The sequence below is a fragment of the Meriones unguiculatus genome, chromosome 6, assembly GCF_030254825.1.
Source record: "Meriones unguiculatus strain TT.TT164.6M chromosome 6, Bangor_MerUng_6.1, whole genome shotgun sequence".
NCBI lineage: Eukaryota > Metazoa > Chordata > Mammalia > Rodentia > Muridae > Meriones > Meriones unguiculatus.
In genome coordinates, this window is record NC_083354.1 from 40594809 (window position 1) to 40620932 (window position 26124).

The window sequence follows — 26124 nt, forward strand, 5'->3', positions numbered from 1 at the left end:
GTGTGGAGATTGCCCAGAGCAGGGCATGAGAGGATCTGGGGACGAGCAGGGTTTGTTCAGACAAGCACAGTGGTGAGACTCCTCCTTACTCACCAGCTGCAGACGCATGCCAATTGGGTCAGTTGGATGAAAGCCCAGTTCTGTGTGGATCCCAAAGGGTGACGCAAAGAGTTGCTTTTCCTATTCGCTTGTCAACACCATGGAGCTCATGAAAACCCACCTTCCAGGGCTTTGCTAGCACCCTAGTGTCTCTTTGTAAACACCAGAGTTAATTATCTTCCAACCATCTCTTTGAACAACAAACATGTATTTTCTGGGACCTCTGTTCACTTTGACTTCCAGATACATTTCCATTGCTTTGCATCGATAAATATAATACAAACTATTTTATAAAATTCACCTCTTACAGAAACCTCAAAGTCAACCCCATCAACAATTGTGGACTGAAGTTTTACTTATTTTTGACAAAAGTGGATCAAACTACCAAGCATCTTCTGCAACTTACACTTCAGTGAAGAGCTGATCTTCGCTAACACACCTGAGGCCTGATAAAAGGCAATTCAAATTTTGCATTCTCCAAGATGACACTGAGGTAAACATCTATCCATCACTTGAGACATGTTTCTCTAACATAAATCCCTGAAATGAAGCTCATTGCTTACATATCACAGAATATAACCTGGAAGGGAGGATATGCTCCAGCACCTGTTAGAGTGTGTATAATCCACGAAGATGTTAAACGAAATAAACCAGACACAAATAGACTGTTATGGTGTAGAAAACCAGGAGCTAACACTGAGATGTTGCAAGGTAAAAATATTTATTTTATGGCTGGACCACACTTGCCATCTCCTATAACTAGGAGAGAGATACAGTCAAGACCAGAAGCAAGGGAGCCTTTTTACAGAGCAAGCAAGCAGGTGATTACAGGAAAAGTACATATTGTGAGTTTATGATTAGTTCCCAGAACATACCATGGTACAATAGAGACAATTTACAACATGCCAGTCACAAGGTCATAGTGGAAGAACAAGTCAGAAAAATTAGTTGACCTTTAGCTCATGATTAGAGAAAAACACCATAGGAAACCATAGAGAAATAGAACAAATTCTAACATTGTTTGACAGGGAAAAGAAGAAAAAAATGGAGTCAGCTGGCCCTTAACACAGACAAATACTGCAGGGTCCTACTTGTATGAAGTAGCTAGAGTAGGCTTCCAGGACCTGGGGAGGTAGGAAACGGGTAGCTGGTGTCAGTGGGTGAGCCCAGTTTGTAAAAGTCCTGGAGGTGGCTTATATGGCAGTGTGCATACACCCAACACTGTTGAGCTGTACATTTAAAGCAAGGTGGTAAAGCTTATGTGACTTTTGCCACAATCAAAACTTGTTTGAGCTAGAGGGATAACTCAGACAGTAAAGTGTTTGTCTCATAAACACAAGGACTTGAGTTTGATTCCTAGATCTTATATGAAGTTAAAGCTGGGAATGGCACACATTGCAATTTCAGCGGTGCGAAGGCAGAGACAGGTGGACTCCTGAAGCCTGATGACAGCCTAGCTGAAGAGAGAAGCCTGGGAGCTTCAGGCCAAAGTGAAACTCCCTGTCTCAGCTAGACAAGGTGGGGTGGCTCCTGAAAAATGATAGGTGAGGCTTCCATTTGGCCTATATGCATGCACTCACACACACACACACACACACACACACACACACACGTACCTGTACACACACATACATAAAAATGAGTTTCTTGCAAAGAATAGAAAGTGTTGGACCTGAAAGTAAACCCATGTTCATTTTTTTGTTTCTTTTTTTTTAACTTTCATTAGTTACACTTTATTCCCCCCATAAACCCCTCTCTCCTCCCCTCCTAATCCTACCTTCTCTCCCCCTTCTTCATGAATGCCCCTCCCCAAGTCCACTGATAGGGGAGGTCCCCCTCTCCTTCCTTCTGATCTTAGTCTATCAAATCTCATCAGGAATGGCTGCATTGTCATCTTCTGTGGCCTGGTAAGGCTGCTCCCCAATTAGGGGGAGGTGGTCAAAGAGCAGACCAATCAGATTATGTCAGAGGCAGTCCCTCTTCCCATTACTATGTAACCACTTGGACACTGAACTGCCATGGGATACATCTGTGCAAGGGTTCTGGGTTATCACCATGCCTGGTACTTGGTTGGAGTATGAGTCTCTGGGAAGACCCCTGTATTCAAATCTTCTGGTTCTGTTGCTCTCCTTGTGGAGTTCCTGCTCATTTTACCCATGCAATGGGTAAGAGGGCCCTTTGCCACATCCTCCCCTGGTCAGTCTCCTCCCCATCGGGGCTTGCTGATGGCAAGTGAAGGGGAAAGAGAATAAAAACCAGCACACTCCGCTTAAGTGTAACAAAGAATATTCCTCCTCCAGGCCCCAAGCAGATCTCCAGAAGGTGCGTCTGGGTGGTGGCTTCCCGCAGGGTGGGTGGAGAGCTCTGTGGACACCTCCGGAAACTCCAAAATTATTTGTGTTCTCTTCCACATCCCACTCCCCAGCCGTAAAAACGATGGCTCCCCAAAACCACAGACTGACCTACATATTTTCCTGAAACAGCTGGCCTGTAGAGTCTCTAAAACTTAAGTTAAAAATAGCCTCTAGCTCTAAAAGAAGGACGGGCCCTCTGCAACAAAGCCATCCTACAAATGTTCCCTTCTGAACAGAGGGACACAAAAGCTGACCCGGCTCTGTCCTTAGAGCTCTTCATTGCTGGTGATCACACCCCCAACCCCACCCCACACCGCTCTGGACACAAACCCCTTCTTGAAACCATTTGAGATTCTTGGTTCATCTGCAGAAGGTGGGCAGGGAGGAAAAGGCATTTACAACTAGGCTAGAAGCTGGGTCACTATTTCCATTTTACAAATTCCCATCTGGGCTCAGAGAGTGGAAATGAGTTGCCTGGGTTTTCACAGCCAGGAAAGGAAGCCACATTCTAATCTTAGGTGTCACTCCAGATATGGTGGTGGCTGTGACCTGCTCCTCTGTTGCGGCCAAGGTCCCAGCAGATAATCAGGTCCTGAGTGCGCACCTCCTAAGCAAAGAGCAGAGCTCTCCACAGAGTTGGAGTGTGCTTGTAAAGAAGTCACCTAAAGAGTGCCCAAAGGCTGGGGAGATGGCTCAAGGAGTAAAGCACATGGGTAGGACCTGAGTTCTAATCTTCAGAACCCACAGAAAAATCCAGGCACAGTAGCACATGCATCTGCAATCTTAGGGCTCCTACAAGAAGTTGGGAGGCAAAGAAGGAGAATACCGGGGAACATGAGCTGCAGCTAGCCTGCAGTATGCAGCAGACAAGGGTGACCCTGTCTCAGCCGAGGTGGATGGTGAGTACAAACATCCAACACTGTCCTCCACACCCTTGCACGTGAAAGCACACACACACACACACACACACACACACACACACACACACACACACAGATCCCAGGTACCGTGCTGACTGATGGCTTCTCCCTCCACCTGAGAGAGAAGAGCATTTTCCCAGGGAGGATGAGTAAGTAGGTGGTTAGGAGGATGGACCCACTGTCTCACTGTCAAGGACCTGATTTCTCCCAGCAGTATGGAGTCAAACTCTTCTTAGTCTGTGCTGAAGGGACTAGGGGATGCTGAATGAGGAGATGGCACCCCTCACCACCCAGCCAATATTTTGTTCCAGAGGCAGAATATCTAGGTGAATTTATAGTGGCAAGATCAGGCTAAAGCCAGTTTCAGCCGACTAGGAAAAAAAAACAAACCAAAACAAAAAGCATTTGCATCAAAGATGGTATCTGCTGCATTGGCTTATCCACCCTCTAAGTCCTGAAGTCAAGGGTGACCCCAGGGACACAGAACTGTGACAATTATAGATATGGATCCTGGAACACATTTAAGGCAGCCTAGGCCCCAGATAGACCTGCTGGGAACAGATGTGTTTGAAACAGAGCTTCATTTTGAGATGTGTACAGGTTAGGGAGAAGAGAAAGGAACTGAAAAATTTGGTAATTTCATGGTTGAAGAATCTGTGAATTCTGACTTCTGTGCAACACAGACTCTAAGAAGACTATGCCTGGGGAGAAATGACTGAGAATGTGGACACTACCATACTGCTGGTACAGCATTGTATCCCAGATCTGCAGGGGACACACAATCCCATTGTCTTGGCTATTTATTCCCCTCCATTTATTCCTTTATTTAATCACTTTACATCCTGATTCCAGCCTCTCTCCCCTCTCCTCCCAGTCCCATCCCCTTGCTCCCCTCCTTCCCTCTCCTTCTTTCCAGAGAAGGGAAGGCCCCCACTGGTATGAATCTACTTTGGTATCTCAAGTTACTGCAGGACTAAGCATATCCTGTCCCACTGGGGAGTGCCATGGCAGCCCAGCTAAGGGACCCATCAGCAGGCAGCAGATTCAGAGACAGTCCCTATTCCCATTGTTAGGGAACCCACATGATGACCAAGCTGCACATTTGCTCTTTGACTGGTGGTTCAGTCTCTGTGAGCCCCTATGGGCCCAGAGCCCAGGAGAGATTACTCTTCAGGTCTTCTTGTGGTGTCCTTGACCCCTCCAGCTCCCTCTATCCTTCCCCCCACTTTTTGACAGCACTTCCAGAGCTCTGCCCATTACCTGGTCTTGGATCTCTGCATCAATCTCCATAAGCTGCACAACAAAGCCTCTCAAAAGACAAGTTATGCTAGATTCCAGTCTGAAAGCATAGCAGAGTATCGTTAATACTGACAGTGGTCATCCCTGTCCTGTGGGGCGGGTCTCAAGCTGGGCCAGTCATTGGGTGGTTTGCCATTCTCTCAGTCTCTGTTCCATCTTTGCCCCTAGACTTCTTGTAGACAAGACACATTTTGGGTGGAAGGTTTTATGTGTGAGTTGGTGTTCCCCTTCTTCCACTGGGAGTCCTAACTGGCTACAGGAGGTGCTGACTTTATGCTCCTTAAGATGTGTCTCTTGGAGTCTCCACTAGGATCAGTCCCACAGACTCCCAGCAGCCTCCAGAGATGTCCCAGAGATGCCCCCAGCCCTGAATTTCTGTTCTCTCCCAGTTCTCACCACCTGCCCTCCTCCTCTCTACCCACCTGATCCCCACTCCCCTTACCCTCCCCATCCCATCTCCCATCCAGTTCCCTCCCTCCATCTGATGTCTATTTTATTTCCTGTTCTGAGTGAGATTCAAGAATCTTCCCTGTGTTCTTCCTTGGCTTCTTAGGGTTTGTGGATTGTAGTATGATTATCCGATACTATCTGGCTAATTCCGCTTATAAGTGAGTATATACCAAGTGTGTCTTTCTGGAACTGGGCTATTTTACATCTCAACCACAGTTCTTCCTCCTTCCTCTCCTCCCAGTCCCCCACACATACCTCCCCTTTCTGCACCACATCCCATCCACTCCTCCTTTGTTTCTCTTCAGAAAAGGGCAGGCTTCCCATGGATATCAACCAGCCATGGCATACCAAGCTGCAATGAGATTAAGTGCCTCCTGTATTTCTTTGTGCACTTGACATAATTTGGGAAAAGGGACTCTCAATTGGGGGAAAAAAAATGCCTTCATAAGAATGAACTATAGGCAAGTGTGTAGTACATTTTCACGTTTTCCTGATCAATGATTGAGGTGGTGGGCTCAGCTCACTGTGGGTAGTGTCACTCCTGGGCAGGTGGTCCTGGAGATATAAGACAACAGACTGAACAAGCCAAAGGGAAATAAATGTTCCCCCCTCCCCAAGTTGCTTTTGGTCATGGCTTTTACCACGGCAAGAGAAACTACAATACACCTGATACATTCTAGTATCCGGGCGGCCCTGCCTGCAGAGCCTTGAGTCTTCTCCTCTGATGTCCTGTTAGGAGGCAGCAAGTCTGGCTGCATGGAGAGGACAGTGTACAGCCAACAAATGGGTTTTGATGCAGGACTGCAATGCCCATACACACAAGGGAGGCCCTTCATAATATAGTATGAAGTAGCATGGTAAGAGAGTGGTAGGCACAGGAAGCCTTCATCTGTATTCTTTTCTTTTAAAAGATTTTTGGGACATGATCTATGTAATCCTGGCTGAACTGAAAGGTATTACGTAGCTCGGGCTAGCCTTAAACTTGTGGCCATTCTTCTGCCTATAGCTCCCACGTGCTGAGGTTACAGGCATGCACTACCCATCCAGCCTCCACCTGTATTCTTACCCAGGCTTCCACAGATGTCTTCTGTTGGCTGCTAGTGGCCCTAGGGAACCAGATCTCCAGAACTGAGTAGAAAGGACCAGTGATATTGGCCAGAGGCTCACCCATATTTCAAGATGCTCCGCAGCTGAGTCTCAGCCTGCACAGCCAGCTAGTTGCCAATAGCTAAGATAATGAAGCCTTGACTCTAGGGGAGAGTTTTGGATCCCCACAGTCCTGGAGCTTTAGGCACTAAGGTGCTGCAGCCCCTACTAGGCCAGGAAGGTGTAGGTGAAACTTTTTCTTCTAACAGCAGGCTGAGCACATACGATCCAGTTGGGAACTCTGTTCTGCCATCCTCCTGCCTTGGCCAAAAGCTCCCCTTACTTTACATATAAAAAACCATGTGCCACTCTGGACTAGAATGATGTCAGGAGGTTTGAGGTTGGATGAGTAACATTCCTCACACTGTCCAAGATGAAGCAGGCTCTCACATTAATTCCCTATTTCTGTATAGCAAACTGATCCAAACTGGCTGATTTAAGCCAGGAATGGCTATTTCTATGATTTGGCAGCATACATCCAGGCAAGTCTGAGCTGGTGGTTGGGTCTTTTCAAGTCAGCCAAGGGCACTGAGCTGGCCACCAGTAGACACCTGGACTGAAACACAGAGAGCTCTTCACTCACATGAAGGCATGCGGGACTCCACTTGGCTTCCACAAGGACCCAGGCTTCCTCACGCTAGCCTGAGTCCATCACAGCACAGGTCTCAAGAAACTGAGTCTTCATATGGTGGCTGAATTACCAAAGCTGCCAGGCCTTTAACAAGCAAAAGTAGAGTTGGCACACTGCTGCTACTGCTGTCTCGGCTAAAGTTAAATCCTAGGTGAAAGGGAACAAACTCCACCTTTAGGTGGATATAATACACACATCCAGACATGGAATGAGGAAGGGGAGTGACCATCCTTGGAAGTCTACTTGGACCTCAGCTCTATTCATCTGTCAATCTGTGCTTATTCTATTTCTCCTCTCCCGTCCCAGGAAAATAGTAAGGTCTTTAGTCCCTCTGTTCAGGCACAAAGAGAGTGCCAGGGTATGTTGTGGCCAGTAGAGACCTGTGCTCATGTTCTAGGCAATACATTGGGTCATGATAAAACCTCAAGAATGGGACAAGATAGTTCAACGACAGAGATTTCTCCAGGGCTCCAAGCCTCACATGTGCTCAGCTCCAAAAGGAAAGTAACCTATTGTCTGAGACTGTGCCAGCTTAGGGAGACCTTGTACCGGAAGATGTCACATACTGAAGAGAGAGGGTTTTCTTCATGTCTCCCACATCACAGAAGCTTCCTAACCCTGAGAGACTCCAAGCAGGGGCCTCTCAATAATGATGTGTGTTGAATTTCCATACGGGGAACAGGGTACAGAATGGGATCTGAATCAAATTAAGTAAAAGAGACATTTCATACACAAGCAAGATTCACGTGTGTACCCAATTATTATGCCGTTAAGCCCCAGGATTTTAATAGACCTAGTGCTATCAGCTGGAAACACAGGAAGCTCACAGCCAAAGCCAATAACACTTAAAAATAAAAATGGAATGCCTCATTTAAGGACAGAGGTTGCTTTGTTAAGATTATGAAAGCTAGAATCATTCTCCTGAGGCACAGAAATGGTCTTGCTGTTTAGTTTGAAGGCTCTTTCTGTAAGGGAGGAAGGTAACTCCTATCTCATCCCTTTCAGGAGCCCTGATCCATGTGCCCACCCAATGGCTACAGTGGCCCAGGAAAGCTTTTTCTGTTGCACTACAGAAACTAACAGCTGACACACTCTGCCTGTGTGAGGGACCTGGGGACACTCAGGACCTATGAAGGTGAGAGTTCTCTCTTTGTGCACTACGATAGCAAGTGCATCGTGAGCTATTACATAGCGAGCCGGGAGCTCTTATGGCAGTCACTGTAGGCCACGGTGCCTAGCAAACCTGGGGCTCCACTGGAAGATTCCACGTCGGAAACTCATGCAGGATGGTTTGGGAAAGGCACCTTCAGCCCTTGTTGAGAGCTAAGCATGCCCTGAGTAACTCTTACACCCAGGACCCCCAACTTTGACCCATCTGCCTTTCCTTTTCTGGGCCATTCTTGAGTTACCTTTGCAAAGTAAATCATCATCATGACTTTTGTTGCATGCTGAATCCCTGTGCCCCACAAATGGTTTGGTTTTTTTTTGGTTTGTTTTTTGTTTTTGTTTTTGGACCTCACAATTGGTATTGTGACCTTGATATGTACCCACATCCTGTTCTTCCAGGCAGGCCTGGAACAGCAAAGCTTCTGCCACATGACTAGGCTCTTGAGCTCAGATCAGTGTTGGCATTCCTGACCCTCCTGCTGACTTCCATTCTCTTCTCAGGACCTCAAACCTGTAGAGAAAGACTGTTTCAGGTGCCTACTAGATGCTGAAGGTAGAGAAGGCAGTGGTATTATCTGTCCCGGATCTGAGACCCTTTTTCCTAAAGTCCAGGATGGAACATTTGGCATTCTCCAGCTCACATGTCCAACCACGTCACATAAGTGATATCACAGCACCAAGGCTTGAGGGTATCCAAACCCCGTAGCTTACAGGCCAACTCTGCCAATTCCTCATAGAGGAAACTGAGCTCCAAAAGGGGCATACAAATGCTGCTGCTACCCCCTTTATTATGCCTCTCTATCACCACAGTAGCAGATCTCCTACACCAGGTTGTATCAACCAGAGGAAGATGGATCAACTGAACACCATATTGAGCAGATCTGGCTTATCTCAGGATATTCAGCTCATTATGAGAAGTAAATAAAGCTGATTTTAGGTCTCCTACCTTCCAGGGCCTTGCTAGTATGAAGTCCTGGTAAAACAGCATTGACAAACTCTTTTGGATAGAAGCAACCAGACTGAAAAGAATTTGTACAAGGCTGGCCCTCAGCAACACTCCTAAGCACGGGTGCTGCACTCAGCTGTGTTTCTCTGACCTTGAACTTCTTAATATCAGCAGGGACAGAAAGCCAGCATCAGCCAGAAGCCCAGAAAGAGCCAGCACCAACTATCATGTATTTGCTCAGTAGAAATTGTAAATAAACAAGACAACAACACATAAGAGAGATGCTATAACTTTATAAAATGAGATCATACAGCAATATTTGATTAGACTTTTCTGGCAAGTTTATTAAAAATCAGGAATAAAAATGAGAAACATAACTTAATAAAAAATTAGAAAGCAAACATTTCGAGAAAAAGTATTTTAGAAAGACGATGAAGGGCAATAGTGAGCAGCAAAAGCAGCAGCAACATGGAAGAAAAGCTGGTTCTCTGGTGAGGCAAAGCCTGCAGAGACCAGCATGAACCTGGGCTGAGTGGGGAAAGGGTAGGCAGTGACCATCAGAGAGGCAGGAAGGCTTCCCAAATGAGGGCAGGGTGAGGGTTGCTGGCAGTGGGTGGAGGGGAATGCAGGCCACATGCAACCCCTCTGGCAGGGCCTGTAGGCCACATGGCAGTGATCCACTACCAAATCCCAAAGAACTAACATTAGAAGGCTGGTTCCTCCTCTGTCCATTGCTTTCCACTTGCAGAGCCCAGTGGGCAGAAACTCAAGCTGTCGATGTGAGCATAGGTGTCAACCATGCCAGAAGAAACTAGAAACATAGATGTACAGGCATACAGAAGGTGCTTCTTGTATCACCTACAGAATAGCCAAGACAAAGGCAAAACTACCTTGGAAAGGGCAGGAAACACCCTCAAATGTTCCTTGAATGGAAAGGATGTCCAAAGGCTGCTGGGCAGGTACTTAACTACATTCTGAGGCAGTCTAACCATGACTTGCACAGGTAGCTGAGAATAAGCACACATGCACACACATACACATGCACACACAATAAATAAATAAATAAATAGATAGATAGGTAGGTAGATAGATAGATAAATAGATAGATAGATAGATAGATAAATAGATAAATAGATAAATAGATAGATAAATAAAACACAGAGCGAGGGCAGAAAAGTCACCAGAGAAAAAAGGGAAACACACCACAGAAGCCACTTGGACAACCAGAAAAGGTAGCCTGGGCTTAGGAGTGGCTGATGGCAAGATCAAAATGAACTCTGGGCACAACCAGCCTTGGTTCTACCTGCTGTTTTACAGCAGTGTGGCAAGAGATGAGGACTCCACAGAGGGATTTCCTGGCCTGGAGCACGGCACTCCAAGATGAGGTGTGCCAATCTTAAATGCCTAGTCCTCTGATCTACTCATCACAGAGTGGTGATGAGCCAGGGAGACTAAGATTCGGGCAGAGAAATCCCAGCAGTCCTTTCATCTCCCTGCCCCCATAACTGGGCATGTGTGGTACATGAGGGAGCAGTGCTGCTGTTAGACTTGAACTTGGAAAACTGGAGACCCCTGCGTGTGAGGGAACAATCTGACCCTATGTCACCATTAAATGGGCAATAATAACAATGAAGAACAAAGGTGATTGTCCCTTTTCTTTTTTAACTCTAATTCATATTATTTTTCTCTTCTGCTACAGCAATCAGAATTCTAAGACAGGATGGAATTTTCTGAAGGTTTAAGAGGCAAGCCATGTATGAAAATATGTTAGAACTTTCTCTGTTTTCCACATTTCCAGGCTCGCTTTCTAGGGCGGAGCTCACCAAAGTCTTCCACTTCATTTTCATACTCCTCTTCCTGAACAATACCTGGTTAAGAAGCAAAAAAAGCAAAACCCAAGTGAAAACACCAACTTCCTGTTCTACCAGAGTTTAATATCCTGGTAAAACCTGATTTTTCTGGGATCATTTTAAATTAAAGAAATGAAGCTTTCTGCTAGGGTGGTAGAGAACGGAACTTCTGTCAAGTACTGGTTTTTCTTCCCAAGCAAACACCCTTCTCCAGAATTAAATCTCCATAGGCTGGTCCCTTGGGCTGATATTCCAATTATCTTTCTTGAAATAATCACAACATAACAGTACCCAAAAGGGACTTTGGCATGCTAAAGACTGTGTACTTGCAAAGACATTTGTACCAAGTTTCTCCAAGTTTTCCTCAGCTCTGGAGTCTGAGTTTTCCAGTATCATCTGGAAGTGTCTTCAAGCTAGATAAAACAGTTGGAGAAAGAAGGATTGTGATCTGGGGGGCAGGTGGGGGCAGTTGGAAAGGGCAAGAGGGGAGAAATTCTGTATCATACAGAATGTGGAAAGAAAATTATGACACCTGCTAAGAAACCTGTTACACCTTCCACAAGGGTGGAGCCCTCTGCGGCTTCCCTGCCATCTGTTCTGTCTGAGGGAACCTCCAGGCCCATCTTCACACGGGCACATAGAGAGTCAACAGATCCCCTCCGGCTAACACGATGGACTGGCATAGGCAAACACACTTATCAAGGAATGGCTTTACCACATCGCCTCTCCTTGAGAGTTGCTCTGCTGCATCTGCATGATGACTGACAGCTATAATTCATAAGCAATGACTGAGGGCCCAGAATAATGCCCTTCGGCAGACGGAGTCATTCTATCACTGAGTATCTGGCAGATGCTCCTGACATCACTGGCAAGTCCACCTGACACTCACCTGGAAGCCATTAGGACCAACAATCACAGAAGCCCAAGTTTCACCTGTCCTAGGAGAACAAGCCTTACCTTCATCCTTTAAGCGGAGCTCTGTCTTCTTCAGCCATTCTTGTGCATTCTTGACTGACAGGGTCAGGATTTTGACCTGCCGAGTCATCACCTCCTCTGCTACAAAAACCAAACAAGGGTTCTGAGAAAAGAGATGGCTTCGGGCATTATAGCACCAAGCAACAGGCCAGGATCCCCAATTGCCAAAGCTGCCTTCTACCACCACAAGCTCAGGCTGCCTTTAAATGACAGCCCAGTGCCACAGCTGTGGGTCTGTAGAGTCCCAAAAGCAAATCTTTCTGTAAACTTGTATTCAAAAGGTCATTAAGCCCCAACCTAGGAAAAGTGTCTGAATTACAGAATTTTTCAATGTAATTTTGTTAATTTTATGCTTAATTTCCAGTGCTGCTAAGAAACAGCCAATAAAATGCCAGAGGGAAACTTGGTTGTAAGACAGATGAGAACACTTACTATAAGGCCCACACTGAGTGTGACTCGGGCCATCCTAAGAAGAGACCTATATACTCTCAATTCCTAACCTAAGGTTCAGCATCTTGTCAATGATCAAGGAATCATTGAATGAAGAGTACAAAGGCACCTCAAAGAGTTTTCTTACAACTTTAAACATTGTCCCTGTATCCTCTTCTTAGAATTAGCAAACCACTTTCTCATCTTTAGCACCCAGAGGAACCATCCCAGCTTATGATAATCACAAATATTTAACTGGCGATGATCTCAACAAGGTTTTGCTGGCATCTAAGAACAGCCTTTTCTTGTCTTTCTGCTAATACTAACCTCCCAACTTCCCAAAGTCAGCTGTAACTAAGCACCTTAGGCCCAGGCTCACCAGTGCCTGGACCAGTACCCTTGGGATCTCACCTTCAGCCCAGGCCTTCCGCCTGTAGAGCTCCTCCACCAGATCTGAAGCCCTCCTGATGTGCTCCTGAACCTTCCTCTGCAGCATGTGGCTCTGCTCCTTGGAACCCAGGTGACTACGGATCCAGATGCTCTGCTCAATGTCCTGCACCACCACTTTGCCTTCTTCGATGGCTGGGTCTACCTTTTCGTGGAAAAATTCCAGGTATTTCTGGTAGGCTGCTTGCTGCCTCCGGTGGCCTTCCAGGCGAATGTGCTGCTCATAAGACTCACTCATTCTCTCTCTACATTCCCTCCCTTCCAGTTCAGCCCTGGAAATGATCACAGCCTCTGAGGCTGCTCCCTCAAATGCTCTGACAGGACTGAAGTAGCTTTCCGGGCTTCGGGTGAACTTCACTCCACACAGGTCACACTGGGTCCTGTCTACATCGGCCCTTTTGAAGTTCCCAGCCCTCAGCTCCATAGCCTCCTCCCTGCTATGCTCCGTCTGGATCCATCTTCTCCAGCTGATGCAGAGAGACACCACCAGACAGGCTCTGCGCAGCTTGCGCTGGATCAAGGCCTTCCGTTGCTTCTGGGAAAGGATGGCAGCCAAAAAATGATCTCGATCTTCCAGGGCCAACTCATCTAATTCATGAGTCTCATCTTCACCAAAATCCCACTCTGGGTCAGCAAACTGGTCCACAGGACCCATACAGAGCAGGCGGTTCAGTCTGACCTCCTCATGACAGAGGCCTCGAACCACAGTGCCTTTGGTGTGCACACTGTCCCATCGCCAGTGGCAATCCACCAGGTACTCCTCATCCCGCTCAAAGAGCAGGTCCTGCAGCGCCTCGGCCACAGACTTCACACTGACTGCCATCAACACCCGATGAACCACCTTCAGCAGCCTCTTGGGCACCTGGTCTGGCCAGTCCACGCTCATCAGCTGCAGCCTTGACTGGATCTCCCGGAAGTAGCGGAACAGAAGTGGCTTGCAGAAGGGCTGCAGGACTTCCTCAGCATTCACCAGCATCACCAAACACAGCACCAGTGTCCGTTCTGACTCCCCCGAGATCACATAGTCTATTTCACTGAAGGCGTCAAGCAGGACATTGAAGTTCATATTCTCGTAGCCACACAGCACCTTGACGAGGTAGGACAGGTGGAACCGAAAGTCCCGGATGGCTTTGGCCACATCCTTTGGCTTGTACTCTTGGATGATGGAGAACACATCTGCAGACTCCCTGTCCTTTTTGCTGGACAGGAACTCCCAAAAGTGCAGGAGCGCAATGTAGCTCTTGGGGAGGCACAGGACAGCATTCTTCCAGAGGCGGGCCAGCACCACTACACAGTGGACAAACTGCAGCTCCAGCAGCACCACTGTGTTGATAATGCTGGGGACCAGCGGCGCTTTGCACCTCTTGATAAGGACATTCATGAAGCGGAAGAAGAGCCTCTTGTAGTCTTCAGGGTTCCTATGCACATAGAGCTGGTCCATGGAACTCTCCAGCAGCCGGATGAAGCACAGATAGGACTTCTCCATGTTTTCATCTTCCCTGTTGGGCACCAACATGCCAAATTTCCCTTCTATGCCTTTCGTTCTGTTGCCTCTATTCTTGCCTCTGTCTTCTCTGTCAGACTCTAGTGCTTTCAGCTCCCGGTTGTAAATGTCCTCCTCTAGCTGAAGCAGCTTCTCAAACTCCTCTGGGTAGCTAGAGGACAGAAGGAAAGCCTGCATGGCGCTCAGCCACAGGTCTGTGGACTCCCTGCGGCTGTGTGCACTTTCTCTTTGGAAAAGGTCATGGATGTACTCTTTCAAGGCAAACCGGTAGGAGCGAAAGGACTTGTAATTTGGCTTGAGGATTTCTTTGCATGCCATAGGGTTTTCTGACAGCACTCTCTGGTGAAAATGCCTAGGGAAGAGGAGGTTTAGAAAGGATTTGCAAAGGCCATATGTATCTGGAGACAAAATAAAATCTATTTCTTCAAGTTCTTCAGCTAAGACATTAGGGAACACTTTCTTGGCTTCCAGAAGCAACCCATTGATTGCCACCAGGTGCATTTTAGACTGAACCATGCTCTTGGCCTCACAGCGCCTGAGGGGCCTGTGGAAATCTTCACACTGCTCATCCTCACATTTCAAGCCCACAGTAAATCTCCTGCAGATCCCTGGGTAGGTCCTCCCAAGCAGGATCTGTGTGATCTGACACAGTCTGCCCAAAAGGTGCTTGTTCAGGGCTAATTTCACTTGATCAGTCATGATTAAGAAGTGATCTTTTGTTTTCTTCTCACTCAAGGTTAGATCCAGATCAAAAATTATTCTTAATATGGGCCCAGGATCATTCTGGGCTATTTGGCAATATTTGGCATCCACCTGAGAGATTCCAAAAAACTCAAAGCAAGATTTTACCATTTCCTTCTCAGCATTGTTTGTCACATTTTTAAGGGCCCTGACCAGGTTGAGAAGAACTTCCAAGCCACATGGAGCCAGGGCCAGAACCTTCTGATGCTCAGACTTGCACTGGCTGGCTGCTTCATAGAGAGTTTCGACCACTCCAGCTGAGTGGTTAAGCATGTCAAACTTGACGAAGGCATCTCTAAGCTTCTGAAAGTCCCTCAGGATAATCCCTTGTAGAAACTGAGCCTCTGCAATGCCGGCCAGCTGGCTGGTTTGATAGCAGAGATCAAGTGCTTCTCTCAGAATAGCCTTTGTATGTTCTATGTCAGAATCCCTGGCCACATTGATGCGGGCAACCCCCAGTAGGCACAAGGCCTGGAAGTCCTTGTTGGCAGTGAGCCTGGCTGCCTCCAGGAGGAAACCATGTTGCTTCATCAATAGGGCAGCCTCTTCCCTCCGGCCCTCCCTATTCAGCAATTCTGCTGCTTCTGCTAGGCATTTCCGAGACTTCAGGAACACCAGCTGGTCTTCTACATCAAGCTTGGAAAGGACAGCCATCATTTCCTTGCTCTGATTTGCACTTAGGTACTTTGCAGCAGCTTCCAAGTAAAACTGACTGGCAGAATAGGAGATTTTGGGAATGGGAAAGGTCTTGTTCTTTAACATTTCTTCATATCTGCAAAGACAGAGGCTACACACATCAACTTTCTATCACCAAAATAGGAACGTCCCTCCAAAATGCAATACAAAGCAACTTAAATAAAGCTCCCATGAGCAGACATTAGAGAAAAGATCTAAACCTGCCTGGCACTCAAACATTTCTAGAAATGCTTCATTGTCCAGGCAAAAATTATGCATACTGAAAAACCAAAGTATAATAAACATTTGGGATATTCAGCTTTGATAAACATGACTGTGATACAGAAAAAGCACATAATAGCAGCTGCAGCAGTCTTTGTTTTTATCCAGCTTGCATTATTCTCTTCTGCTAGGTGGGCATGTGATCGGAATCATGTTACAATGATAAAGCTCTCCAGAGTCCCTGAACTCCACTGGCTAGAATCAGTATATCCTATCGTAAACACACAGGGACACATTCTTCATCTTCAGCCATTTCTCTGACGATGGGTCAGAGCTTAACACAAGGCTGAGAGGCAGAGTCCACTCTCAAGGAGCTCTGAGACTGCACTGAAGCATCCTCTCTGGTGAGGAAGAACGACATGGTCAGGCCACTTCAGAAGCAGCAGAGTAACTACCAAGGCAAGCCATCTCCTGAGAGAGGGGAGAAGAAAGAAGATGCAAAAGAATAAAACCACCTACTTTTCCACTGCAATAGCAGCTTCCTCAAAAAGCTCCTCTTGGCAGTACATTCTGAGTGCGAGATCATATTCCTGAATCTGCTCAAAGCATCTGAAAGCATCTTTGAAGCACTGGCTTCGCTTATAGAAATAGGCAGCATCTCTTATCTAGAAGGGTAAAATGTTTCTTTCATTTAAAGTATTCAAATTTTTTTCCTTTTCATTAATTTATTTATTTAATCATTTCACAACCTGACTTCAGCTACTCCCTCCTCTCCTTCCAGTCCCGCCCTCACCCTCTCCCTTAGAGAAAAGGAGACTCCCCATGGGTACCAACCCACCCGGGTACATCAGATCACAGCAGGACTAGGTGCATCCTCTCCTGCTGAGGCCAGACAAGGCAGCCCAGCTATCAAAAGGGATTCAAAGGCAGGCTAATTTTTTAATCTTAAAAAAAAGAAAACCTAACACATAAATAATAAAAGTGATTATGTCTATTACTTGGAATTTAATTAAGACCACCATAATATAAATAATATAAAAAGTAATTCCTTTTAAAATAAAGGGGAAAAGTTAAATCTCAATGTCACATAGTATATAAAGATGGGAGAGGAGTCCAGGTGGATTACAGACTTAAACACATGGGCTAGAGAGATGGCTCAGCAGTTAATAGCACTTGCTTTTCTTGCAGGTTCAAGTACTAGGACCTACATGGCAGCTCACAACCATCTGTACCTCCAGTCTCAGGGGATCCATGCCCTCTTCTGGTCTCCTTGGGCACTGCACACATGCAGTACACATACATACATGTTGGTAAAACACCCATAAACATAAAAAGACAAAAATAAAAATAAAAAAAAGCTTAAAGGTTTAAATATAAAAGCTATTAGGAAAAATGTATGGGAACATCTGTGACCTGTGAGTAAAAAATGTCTCCAACAAAATTTAAAGTACAAATGTTAGGAGAAAGGCTAATAAATTTTCTGACTTTAAAGCTATTCATGAAATAAAGCTGAGGAAAAAATTTTAAGGGCTTAGAATATAACTCAGTGATAGAGCACCTGCTGAAGATGAGCATGAGGCCCCAGGTTCAATTCCCAGCACTGGAAATGGGCGAAAAGAGGAAAGAGGGAGAGGAGACAAGGGAGGAAACCAACTTTAGCATTGAGCTGCACTATCCATGCATTCTGCGTCTCTCTATGAGAACAGATATATCTCACTATAATGTGATATTCAATCTGCTGGTCACTAGACAAATCTGAATAGAGACATTGATATATGGGGTTCTATAACCTAAAAACTGAATTTTGAATTCTATTTAATTTTAAGTAATCTTTTTAAATTAAATTGTTATTTTTTTATATTAAATTATTTTACATTTTATTCAATTTGTATTTCAGCTATAGCCCCCTCCTTCATTCTCTCCCAATCCTACCCTCACTCCCTCATCTCCTCCCATGCCCCTCTCCAAGCCCACTGATAGCGGAGGTCCTCCTCCCCTTCCATCTGACCCTATCTTATCAGGTCTCATCAGGACTGGCTTCAATGTCCTCCTTTGTGGCTTGGCAAGGCTGCTCCTCCTCAGAGGGAGATGATCAAAGAGCCAGTCCCTGAGTTCATGTCAGAAACAGTCCCTGTTCCCATTTCTAGGGAACGCACTTAGATACTGAGCTGCCCTGGGCTACATCTGAGCAGGAGTTCTAGGTTATATCAATGAATGGAGCTTGGTTGGAGTCTCAGAAAAGATCCCTGTGCTCAGATTTTCTGGTTCTGTTGCTCTCCTTGTGGAGCTCCTAGAATTTTTAAAAACACAGGCTATAAAATGCCATTTACAATGGGGAAATGAGAACAGCTGACACAAAGCTGCTCAACCTCAATAACAATCAGAGGAACATGAATTAAATCCACAGTGAGATACATCTATGAGCTTGCAAAAGTTAGGATCTGATAAACCTGGCCGAAGACATAGGGAACACAGAATCTCACACACAGAGTGGCATGACCATTCTGGACAGCAAGGTGCTCATACCTAGTAAAATGAGATAACAGCTATCTGAAGCGCCCAGGCATCAGGCCACTCAAAGCAACACATCACAAACAGCTCCAGCAAGACTGTCATGCTACACCACCGTGCCGTACATGGCAGCAGGGCATTAGTGGGCAGCCTGTACTTCCATCGCTGGAGAGATTGGAGCAGCGACACAGAGAATGTTTACTCTGGAAAGATACTGTGATAGAGACACAGCCAGAGCTTAACACAGAGAAAAGGTGGAAAAGCAAAAGTACACAAGACACCACTCAGACAAGCTTAAAATCTGTGTATATAGAAAACACCACTATCTAATCTTTAGCAATGTGAGAATATGAGGCTGAGGCAAGATTAAAGAGACAGAGTATAGCTGGCTGCTTTCCCATGGCAGGCGCTGGGAGGCAAGGGGAGGGGAGTGTGATAGGCAAGGCCTGTCTCTTGTAACCTCTTTTTAGGGTTCAAGGTGGTAGCACCAAAGATCTGAAGACAGAGACTAAAGAAACTGGAGAGCCTGGAAACTTTCTCAATTCCTAGAATGCAGGATGTCTACTCCCATTAATTGCCTATTCTATCTCTATTTTACCCCCATCCCTCATACAAGTCACATCCAATAACAAACATGGAGCCAGGTCTGCAGCATTTAGAGGGACTGATCTCCTTCTCAGACACTGACCTGGGACCCTCACCTCCAATTCCCCATCCCCCTGACTTCAATACCCAGGGTGAATTAGGAATCCTAGAAATTACACTGACACACAGATGCAGAAATTGTTAGAAATTGTTCATAGCTACATTGCATTGCTGTGACAGCCAATGTTTGTCATTTTCTCAGCAGTTCCCTTGTTTCTATTTCCATTTGTGTGTCTGTGTGTGTGTGACGTAGAGAATCATCTTCCATTCCTCTTTCACCTTACTCATTGAGGCAAAATAAGAGCTCGCTTATATGGCCAGTCTGGCAGGCTAGCTTACTCTGGGGATTCCCTGTCTTTTCTTTCAAAGCTACTCCCCTCACCATTCCATTTGGAATCCTACCCTGCATTCCAAATGGAAGGCAGGAAACCTGGGTAGGAGATGCAGTGGCTCACAGCCCCATGCTTTCTAGCACATTTTTTCCAACTCCCAGACTGTTTTAAATTCTTACCCAACACAACTGACACACTGACAAGAAATTGCTGGGCTGAGGAGGTGGCTCAGTAGTTAAAGTACTTGTACAAGCCTGAAGACCAGAATTCTGATCACCAGAACACAATTAAATGCCTGGTGAGGGAAGTGGCTTTGAAAAAAAAGACAGGGAATTCCCAGAGCAAGTTAGCTAGCAAGACTGGCCATATCAGTGAGCTCTGGGTTTGATTTGCTGACCTTGCCACAATGAGTAAGGTGAAAGAGGGATGGAAGATGATTCCCTACATCAACTTTGGGCAGGAGCGCGCGCGCACACGCGCGCACACACACACACACACACACACAGAGAGAGAGAGAGAGAGAGAGAGAAAGAGAGAGAGAGGGAAATAGAAAAGAAACAAGGGAACTGCTGAGAAAATGACAAACTCTTGGCTGTCACAGCAATGCAAGGTAGCTATGAACAATTTCTAACTGCTTTTCCTCCTGTTTTAATCCTGCCACAGACAAGCAGCCATTTGTTGCCCACTGCCAGTTTGCTGACCACTGAGAAGCTGTATTCCAGACTAGAAGCTCTGCCCAATGGAGCTTTGTGCAATGATTCCATTCTGTATTCACACTGTGGCTAGTGACACTGAAGGTCAAGCCTTTAACTTCACTTCCTTTTAATTAACTTAGTTTTATATCAAGTAGCTGCACAAGGCTGCTGGATTAGATAGTGGTGATCTAGGTAATTACTGGGAACACAGAAAAACTTCCATGTAAACACCAGACTGCTTCCTCAAGTTGATTCTAGACTATAAACACATAGAATAAGAAAGCAAAAATATTGTAACATCATCTGATTTGGGTTTGTGACTTGGCCTCCCTGTGACTGACTTCAGGCCTTGAACGGCAACACGATGTAGATGAACACAGACACACAGTCTCATGAGCAAGTGGAGAAAAAAGAATCACAGATAACAGGGCTGGCCTCTCCTCCCTTCAAGAATTAGAGTCCTGCCACAAGCAAGGGCTAAGAAAACCCTCCCCTCATTTTGCTGAGATGAAGCCCCAATTCTTCAAGGAGTGCCCTTGGGTGGGGCCATACCTTTCCCAGCCTCTCACACAATTGGGCAGAAAGCTGGAACTCCTTAGCGTAGCTCAAACACTTAAGAGATAGCTTTGGCTCGTTGCACTCCAAGTACGTCTTAGCCAGTTCCAAATACTGCAGCTCCTTTTCCCTGTGGCAAGAAAATAAGCCAGCATTGTTGTGGACTGTGGCTGGTATATGCAACCTGCTGCTGTAATCTGAGAGCATCTGAACCAATCCTGAGACACTTACTTGGGGCTGACTTTCTTGGATTTCATATTCAGGGCAGTGTAGTGGGCCAGCGCCAACTTCTCCTTCTCAAATGCATCTCCTTTCTGGTAACACTTAGCCGCAACCTGGAATAGGTCAAGGTTTGGTTCCCAGCAAGGTAATAGTTAACAGAACAAGAATTAATGCATGCATTATGTTCCTATGGACAGAGCTCTGTGTCTGGCCCAGCCCAATCTGTCAGGGAAGAGCAGGAAGGTGCAGGTGATTTCAAAAGAGGAGTCTCGGAAGACACAGCCCAGCAGTGGGACCAGCTAACACAACCCAAAGGTTTTATTAGGAAATAGCCAGTGAAAAAGATGAATATAACATATGTAATATATATATATAGGCCACCACAACACCAACTTTGTTAAATCTTCCAACAGCCATATGCAGGAGACATAAACCTCCTCATTTTATGTAGTAGCAACCTCAGTCAGAGCCATGGAGCAATGGGCCCAAAGTCACCCAGTGGCTTTTCTGGGCTTTAACACAGTGGCTAACTGCAGTGGTAACCTGTGTGCTGGTAGGCAGCAGTGTAGACATGGTGGCATAAAAATGCAGTAGATGTGGCTTTAGAGCATATCCAGATCCTTAGAACATGCAGATCTGTGCTTACAAACCTCTGACTATGAGGTGTGCAAAAGAGTGTCAAAGGGTCTCCAAGCATAGCCCAAATCCTGGCCAGCAGAAAGCTGCTCTTCTGAAACAGGAGTGCTTATGCTGTCTCAAAGCACAAGATACAGAAGCAGCAGGCTCACACTGCACCTGGCATTAGGTATCAATGTTGGTATGGGAGACACTGAGTGGTGCCTTCTGGTGAATCAGACAGAACAACCTCTCCCACTCATGCTCTTTGCTCATGTCAATCCAGCCTCACAGGTCTGGGACCTGCACCACCCTCCTTCCCAGCTGGGGCCTTTGCATGCACTGTTCTAACTGAAATGCTCCCCCTTCCTTTCTCTGCCTACTTCATTTTTTCTACAAATCTCATTTCCAAGACTCCCTTTCTCAAAGGCTTCCCTGACCTCCTGTATCCAGGACAGGTGGCTCTGGGGACAGCTGGTTCTGATCTGTGACACCTGAAACACTAAACTGTGCACTGTCTATGTACTACTGTTGTTCACCATCATAGTCTTAGGATCTAGATATAATGTCTGGCCCATAGCTCAACAAGTATTTGGATGAATGATCTTGCATGGTGGTTCTGACACATTCATTGACATGCAGCCAAAAACTCAATAAGCCACCTGAATCCTGAAGTCCTTTAGCGGGGTCAAAATAAAGTCAGGCGAGGAGAAGGCTTTTTATAACATTCTCATCTGTGCCGGCTCCCCTAAAAAAATTTTAGATTCAAACATTCAAAAGGTATTTTTAAAGGGATAAGTAATTGGAAACCCATGGACAACACATATGGGCAACATCAATGACGTTCTGAAAGGAACGGAATGTAAGACTTTGTATTATAGCTCATGCCCACAACTGCTGCTGCCCATCCTGCCTTGCCATCCCCTCCCTGCTGCCTCCCTCCACCCTGCCAAAAAATATTTTGGTTTTACAACAGCCAAATGTTCAGTACTTCTATCAATTTCTATAGCTAAATTTACATGTTTTGAAAATGAGTTTCCATACATACCAAATCTATAACAACATGGTTCTGTTTCTTCACCTCATGCTAGAGATCAAAAGGGATGCCACAGCACCCTCACACCTCTGACCTCTGCCTCACTCCTTTGAATACACCTTTGCTGTTCTGCTCCTACAGTCCTGAGTCTCCCTGTCTCCCTATCATTCGGTGTGGGCTGTGACTTAACCAGCCAAAAATAATTCAGCAGAAATAGTACAGAGTTAATTCTAAGACCAGGCCTGCAGGGACTGACATACTTCTTTGAACCCTGCTATCATATGAACTAGCCCAAACTGACCTGCTCAAGGATCAGGGACAAGTTTTCCATGAATCCCAATGACCCACATTACCAGAGCCAGGAAACAACTAATTGCTAGAAACAGGACAACACAACTGAACGGCAGCTAAGTGTAGATACATGAATTCCCATGTGAGTCCAGAAGCTATTCAGATGATTCAAACTGCCAGTCCTTAGAACTGGGAGCAACACAAATCGCTTGATAAGCTACTGAGTTTGGGTGTGGAGGTGTTTGTTATGCAGCAACCGGAGGCTGAGAAACCCAGATATAAGTTCTTTTCTGCGCATGTAAACTACTTCCCCTGTCATCATAGCAGACAAGACTTTTCTAGGAAACTTGAAGAGCTCTGTTTCTCAGGTTTGTGAGACCATAGACACCTCAAGGCATGACTTTAATCAGTTTTGCCCTGCGGTTCCAGGATCTTCACCGCTGCCTATCTTCTTCACTCAGGCCTAACTTACAGACTCCAATAATGAGGATTAGTAGAGCAATAAAATGAGCCCCAGAGAGAAACCACTGTATCAGTGTGTGTGCGTTCAGTCATGAAAGGGAAATTGCAGGCATCTGTCTATGACACTTGAGAAGCTGAACCCCATACATGAGTGTAGAAGGAAAGAAAGCCATCTGCCAAACTCAGCGCAGCTGCTTTTATCTGCAGACTCGAGTGCCCAGTCAGCCAGGTGCACAAGCAGTCAGCTCCAGGAGGTGTGAGTTTCCTGAGGTTCAGCCTGTGGTGGTGGACACTGTTGCTACCCATAGCATCTTCCTTCCTTTCTTACCAGATGGAAAATTTTATTCCACATATTGGGCTGAAGCTGTCAGGCAGGAGGGCACACTCAGATGAGGGCCCTGTGACTCGGTACTGACCAGAAGAAGTGTAAGGAAGTCCCCTGGGAACTTTGCATCTCAAGAGCAATCCTAAAGACGGTACCTGCCCTTATTCCTGTGTGGGATGCTGCTGAGAGTGGGGTGCTCAGAGCTGCTTAAGCAGCCACTGTGCAGCTATAAAGGGGAACATTTTAACAAGCTGCAGCTGTCAAAGGGAAAAGATAAAATAAGATTGGGTCTGTGATGGTTTTGTTAAGCTGCAAGTCAATCAAGAAAATAAATAGGAGGGATCCTTGGCAGGGGATAGATCATGACATTCTACCTACCTATCAGTATGTGCTGACACTTTGCTGAAATAAAAGACTGCGTACCTGCACTGACTAGGGAGGTAATAGGGCAGGGAGCTCTCCTCCTTTCAGGATAAACTCAGAAGTGGCACAGTCACTGACATCATCACTGCATCCTAGTCACCAATGTGACAGTAGAAAACTTTCCCATGAGCTCTGCCAAGGCCAGCAGTCATGACATCCCTCACCCTTGGCATCTGGCCCCAGCTTCTTACCTTCCAACACTGGTGCTTGGCATAATAGTCTCCTTGTGTGATCCACTCATCAGGAGTTGATGTCTTAACAAACATGCTATCATCAAAGTCTAAAATGAAAGTGAAAAGCCAGTTTGTTTCTCCAGGCAGTAGCTATTGACTTATATGTGTCTGGCCTAAACTGTATCCTCCCAAACTCGTTTGTTGAATTCTTAATCTCTAGTGCTTCAAAACAGGACTTTATTTGGACACCAGGGTTATACAGTAAAACCTTTAGAATGGGCCTTAATCTAATCTTACTGGTATCCTTGGAAGAGATAAGGATACATACAACACACAAACATATACAAACACACACATAGAGAGAGAGAGAGGAAGAGAGGAAGAGAAAAGGGGGCCACCACATAAAGGAAAGACCATGTGAGGACACAGTGAGAAGATATTCTTGATCTGGAAGCCCAAGAGAGGCTTCAGAAGAAACTAATCCAGCCCACACCTTCATCTTGAACTTTTAGCTACTAGAAATGTGAGAAGTAACTTCTGTTGTTTTATTACAGTTAAATGCACTCATGTTGACCTTCCAGACTTCATCAAAATGTATTTTAGCACCAAGACAGGTTGGTGTAGGTTTCAGAAGGAGGTGGAAGTGAGAAAAAGACATAATTTGCTTTTTAAATTCTAGTCCTACTTTCCTTGTCTGTAGCTATGAAATAGAACACAAACAGCAATTATTAATTCCTCCTTGAAAAATCCAAAGCCATCTAGTTCTTACCAAGCTCCCAGAATTCAGCATGGAACAAGGTAACAAAATTTTACAATACATATCCTACATGGCCTCTAATGGAGTTGCATCTCAATAAACCCCACAGCAAACCTGAAATATGGTAAATTCAAAAGTGCTTGGCTTAGCAACTCAGCACTGTGGAGTGCAGGGCATTCGCCATTGTGAGTTCATGGATGCCTGGCAGCAGAGGTTCACTGCCGCTGCTCAGCCTTTTTAGGAATGTTGTACCCACTTATTACTAGCTGAGGAAAAGATGAAATTTCAAAATATAATTTCTACTGAAGTGTATCAATTGTTTATGCCAATGTGAACCTGAAAAATCCCAAGCTGAACAAAATCTATTTTTGTGCTTCTAACTCCAGATGTTGTCCTCATAGCAGTAGGCAGATTAACACATTCCTGTTGGTGGGCACAGTACTGTAACCATCTGTTGTCTGTCCTTTCTGTTCATACCAACCTTCCTGTAACTTACCAGCCCTCCCCAGACATGGCCCTCAGAATGTCACCAGAAATGAGCACAAATGCACAGCTGGTGAAGTACCGGAGATACAGTGACTGCCTCAATACAGTGTCAACAAGCCAGACCAAAGCTAAAGGGACCAGATATGCCTTGATTAATGCATCCCAACTAGAGGAGCAAGGCAACTATGTTCAGAAGGTACAACACCCAGGCAGAGCTTCACAGCCTGCTTTCCTTCCACTAGTCTTCTGAAACATAATGCAGCAATGATTCTGCAACCTTGAGTGTTAACCTCCAGGTAGAGGTTTACTCCCATGGCAAAACTCTACACTACATATAAAGAGAACAAGGTGCCCAGTGGGTACTAGAGCATATTTGGTAATTAAAAGTCACATGAGCTACAGGATACATTGAAAATTATATACTAGGCCAATCCACTCCTTTTCCTTTTAGTGAGGAGAGAAAGGCCCATGAAGAGGAAGTTGGGCCTGAATAAGGTTATTTTCAGATGGCAAGGTTCTTGAGAATATGGGTTTTAAATTTTTTTCTCATTTACTTATTTTATTCACTTTACCTTCTTGTAGCCCCTTCCCTCCTTCACTGCCAGTCCCTTTTTCCTTCCCCCCTCCCCCTCCCCTTTTCCTCAGAAAATAGGAGATCCCTTTCCTATTCACCCCAGCTCATCACGTCGAATCAGGACTGAAAGTGTTCTCTTTCCCTGTGGCCTGACAAGGCAGTCCCAC

At 45.7% G+C, this 26124-nt stretch overlaps 1 protein-coding gene across 4 annotated transcripts in view; it reads right to left on the reverse strand.

Annotated features, from left to right (window-relative positions):
* Window positions 1–801: 801 nt before the first annotated feature.
* Window positions 802–26124, reverse strand: part of Trank1 (tetratricopeptide repeat and ankyrin repeat containing 1) — an 80776-nt gene continuing 55453 nt past the window's right edge. For 2 of the 4 annotated variants that reach the window (XM_021654673.2, XM_021654674.2), the window contains exons 16-22: window positions 24159–24247; window positions 20825–20928; window positions 20591–20723; window positions 16375–16520; window positions 12678–15730; window positions 11820–11918; window positions 802–10880 (exon numbers count right to left, since the gene is read on the reverse strand). In XM_021654673.2, the coding sequence (XP_021510348.1) occupies window positions 10780–10880; window positions 11820–11918; window positions 12678–15730; window positions 16375–16520; window positions 20591–20723; window positions 20825–20928; window positions 24159–24247 (3725 nt within the window). In that variant the 3' untranslated portion in view covers window positions 802–10779. The other 2 variants (XM_021654675.2, XM_060385174.1) reach the window with 2 other exon arrangements.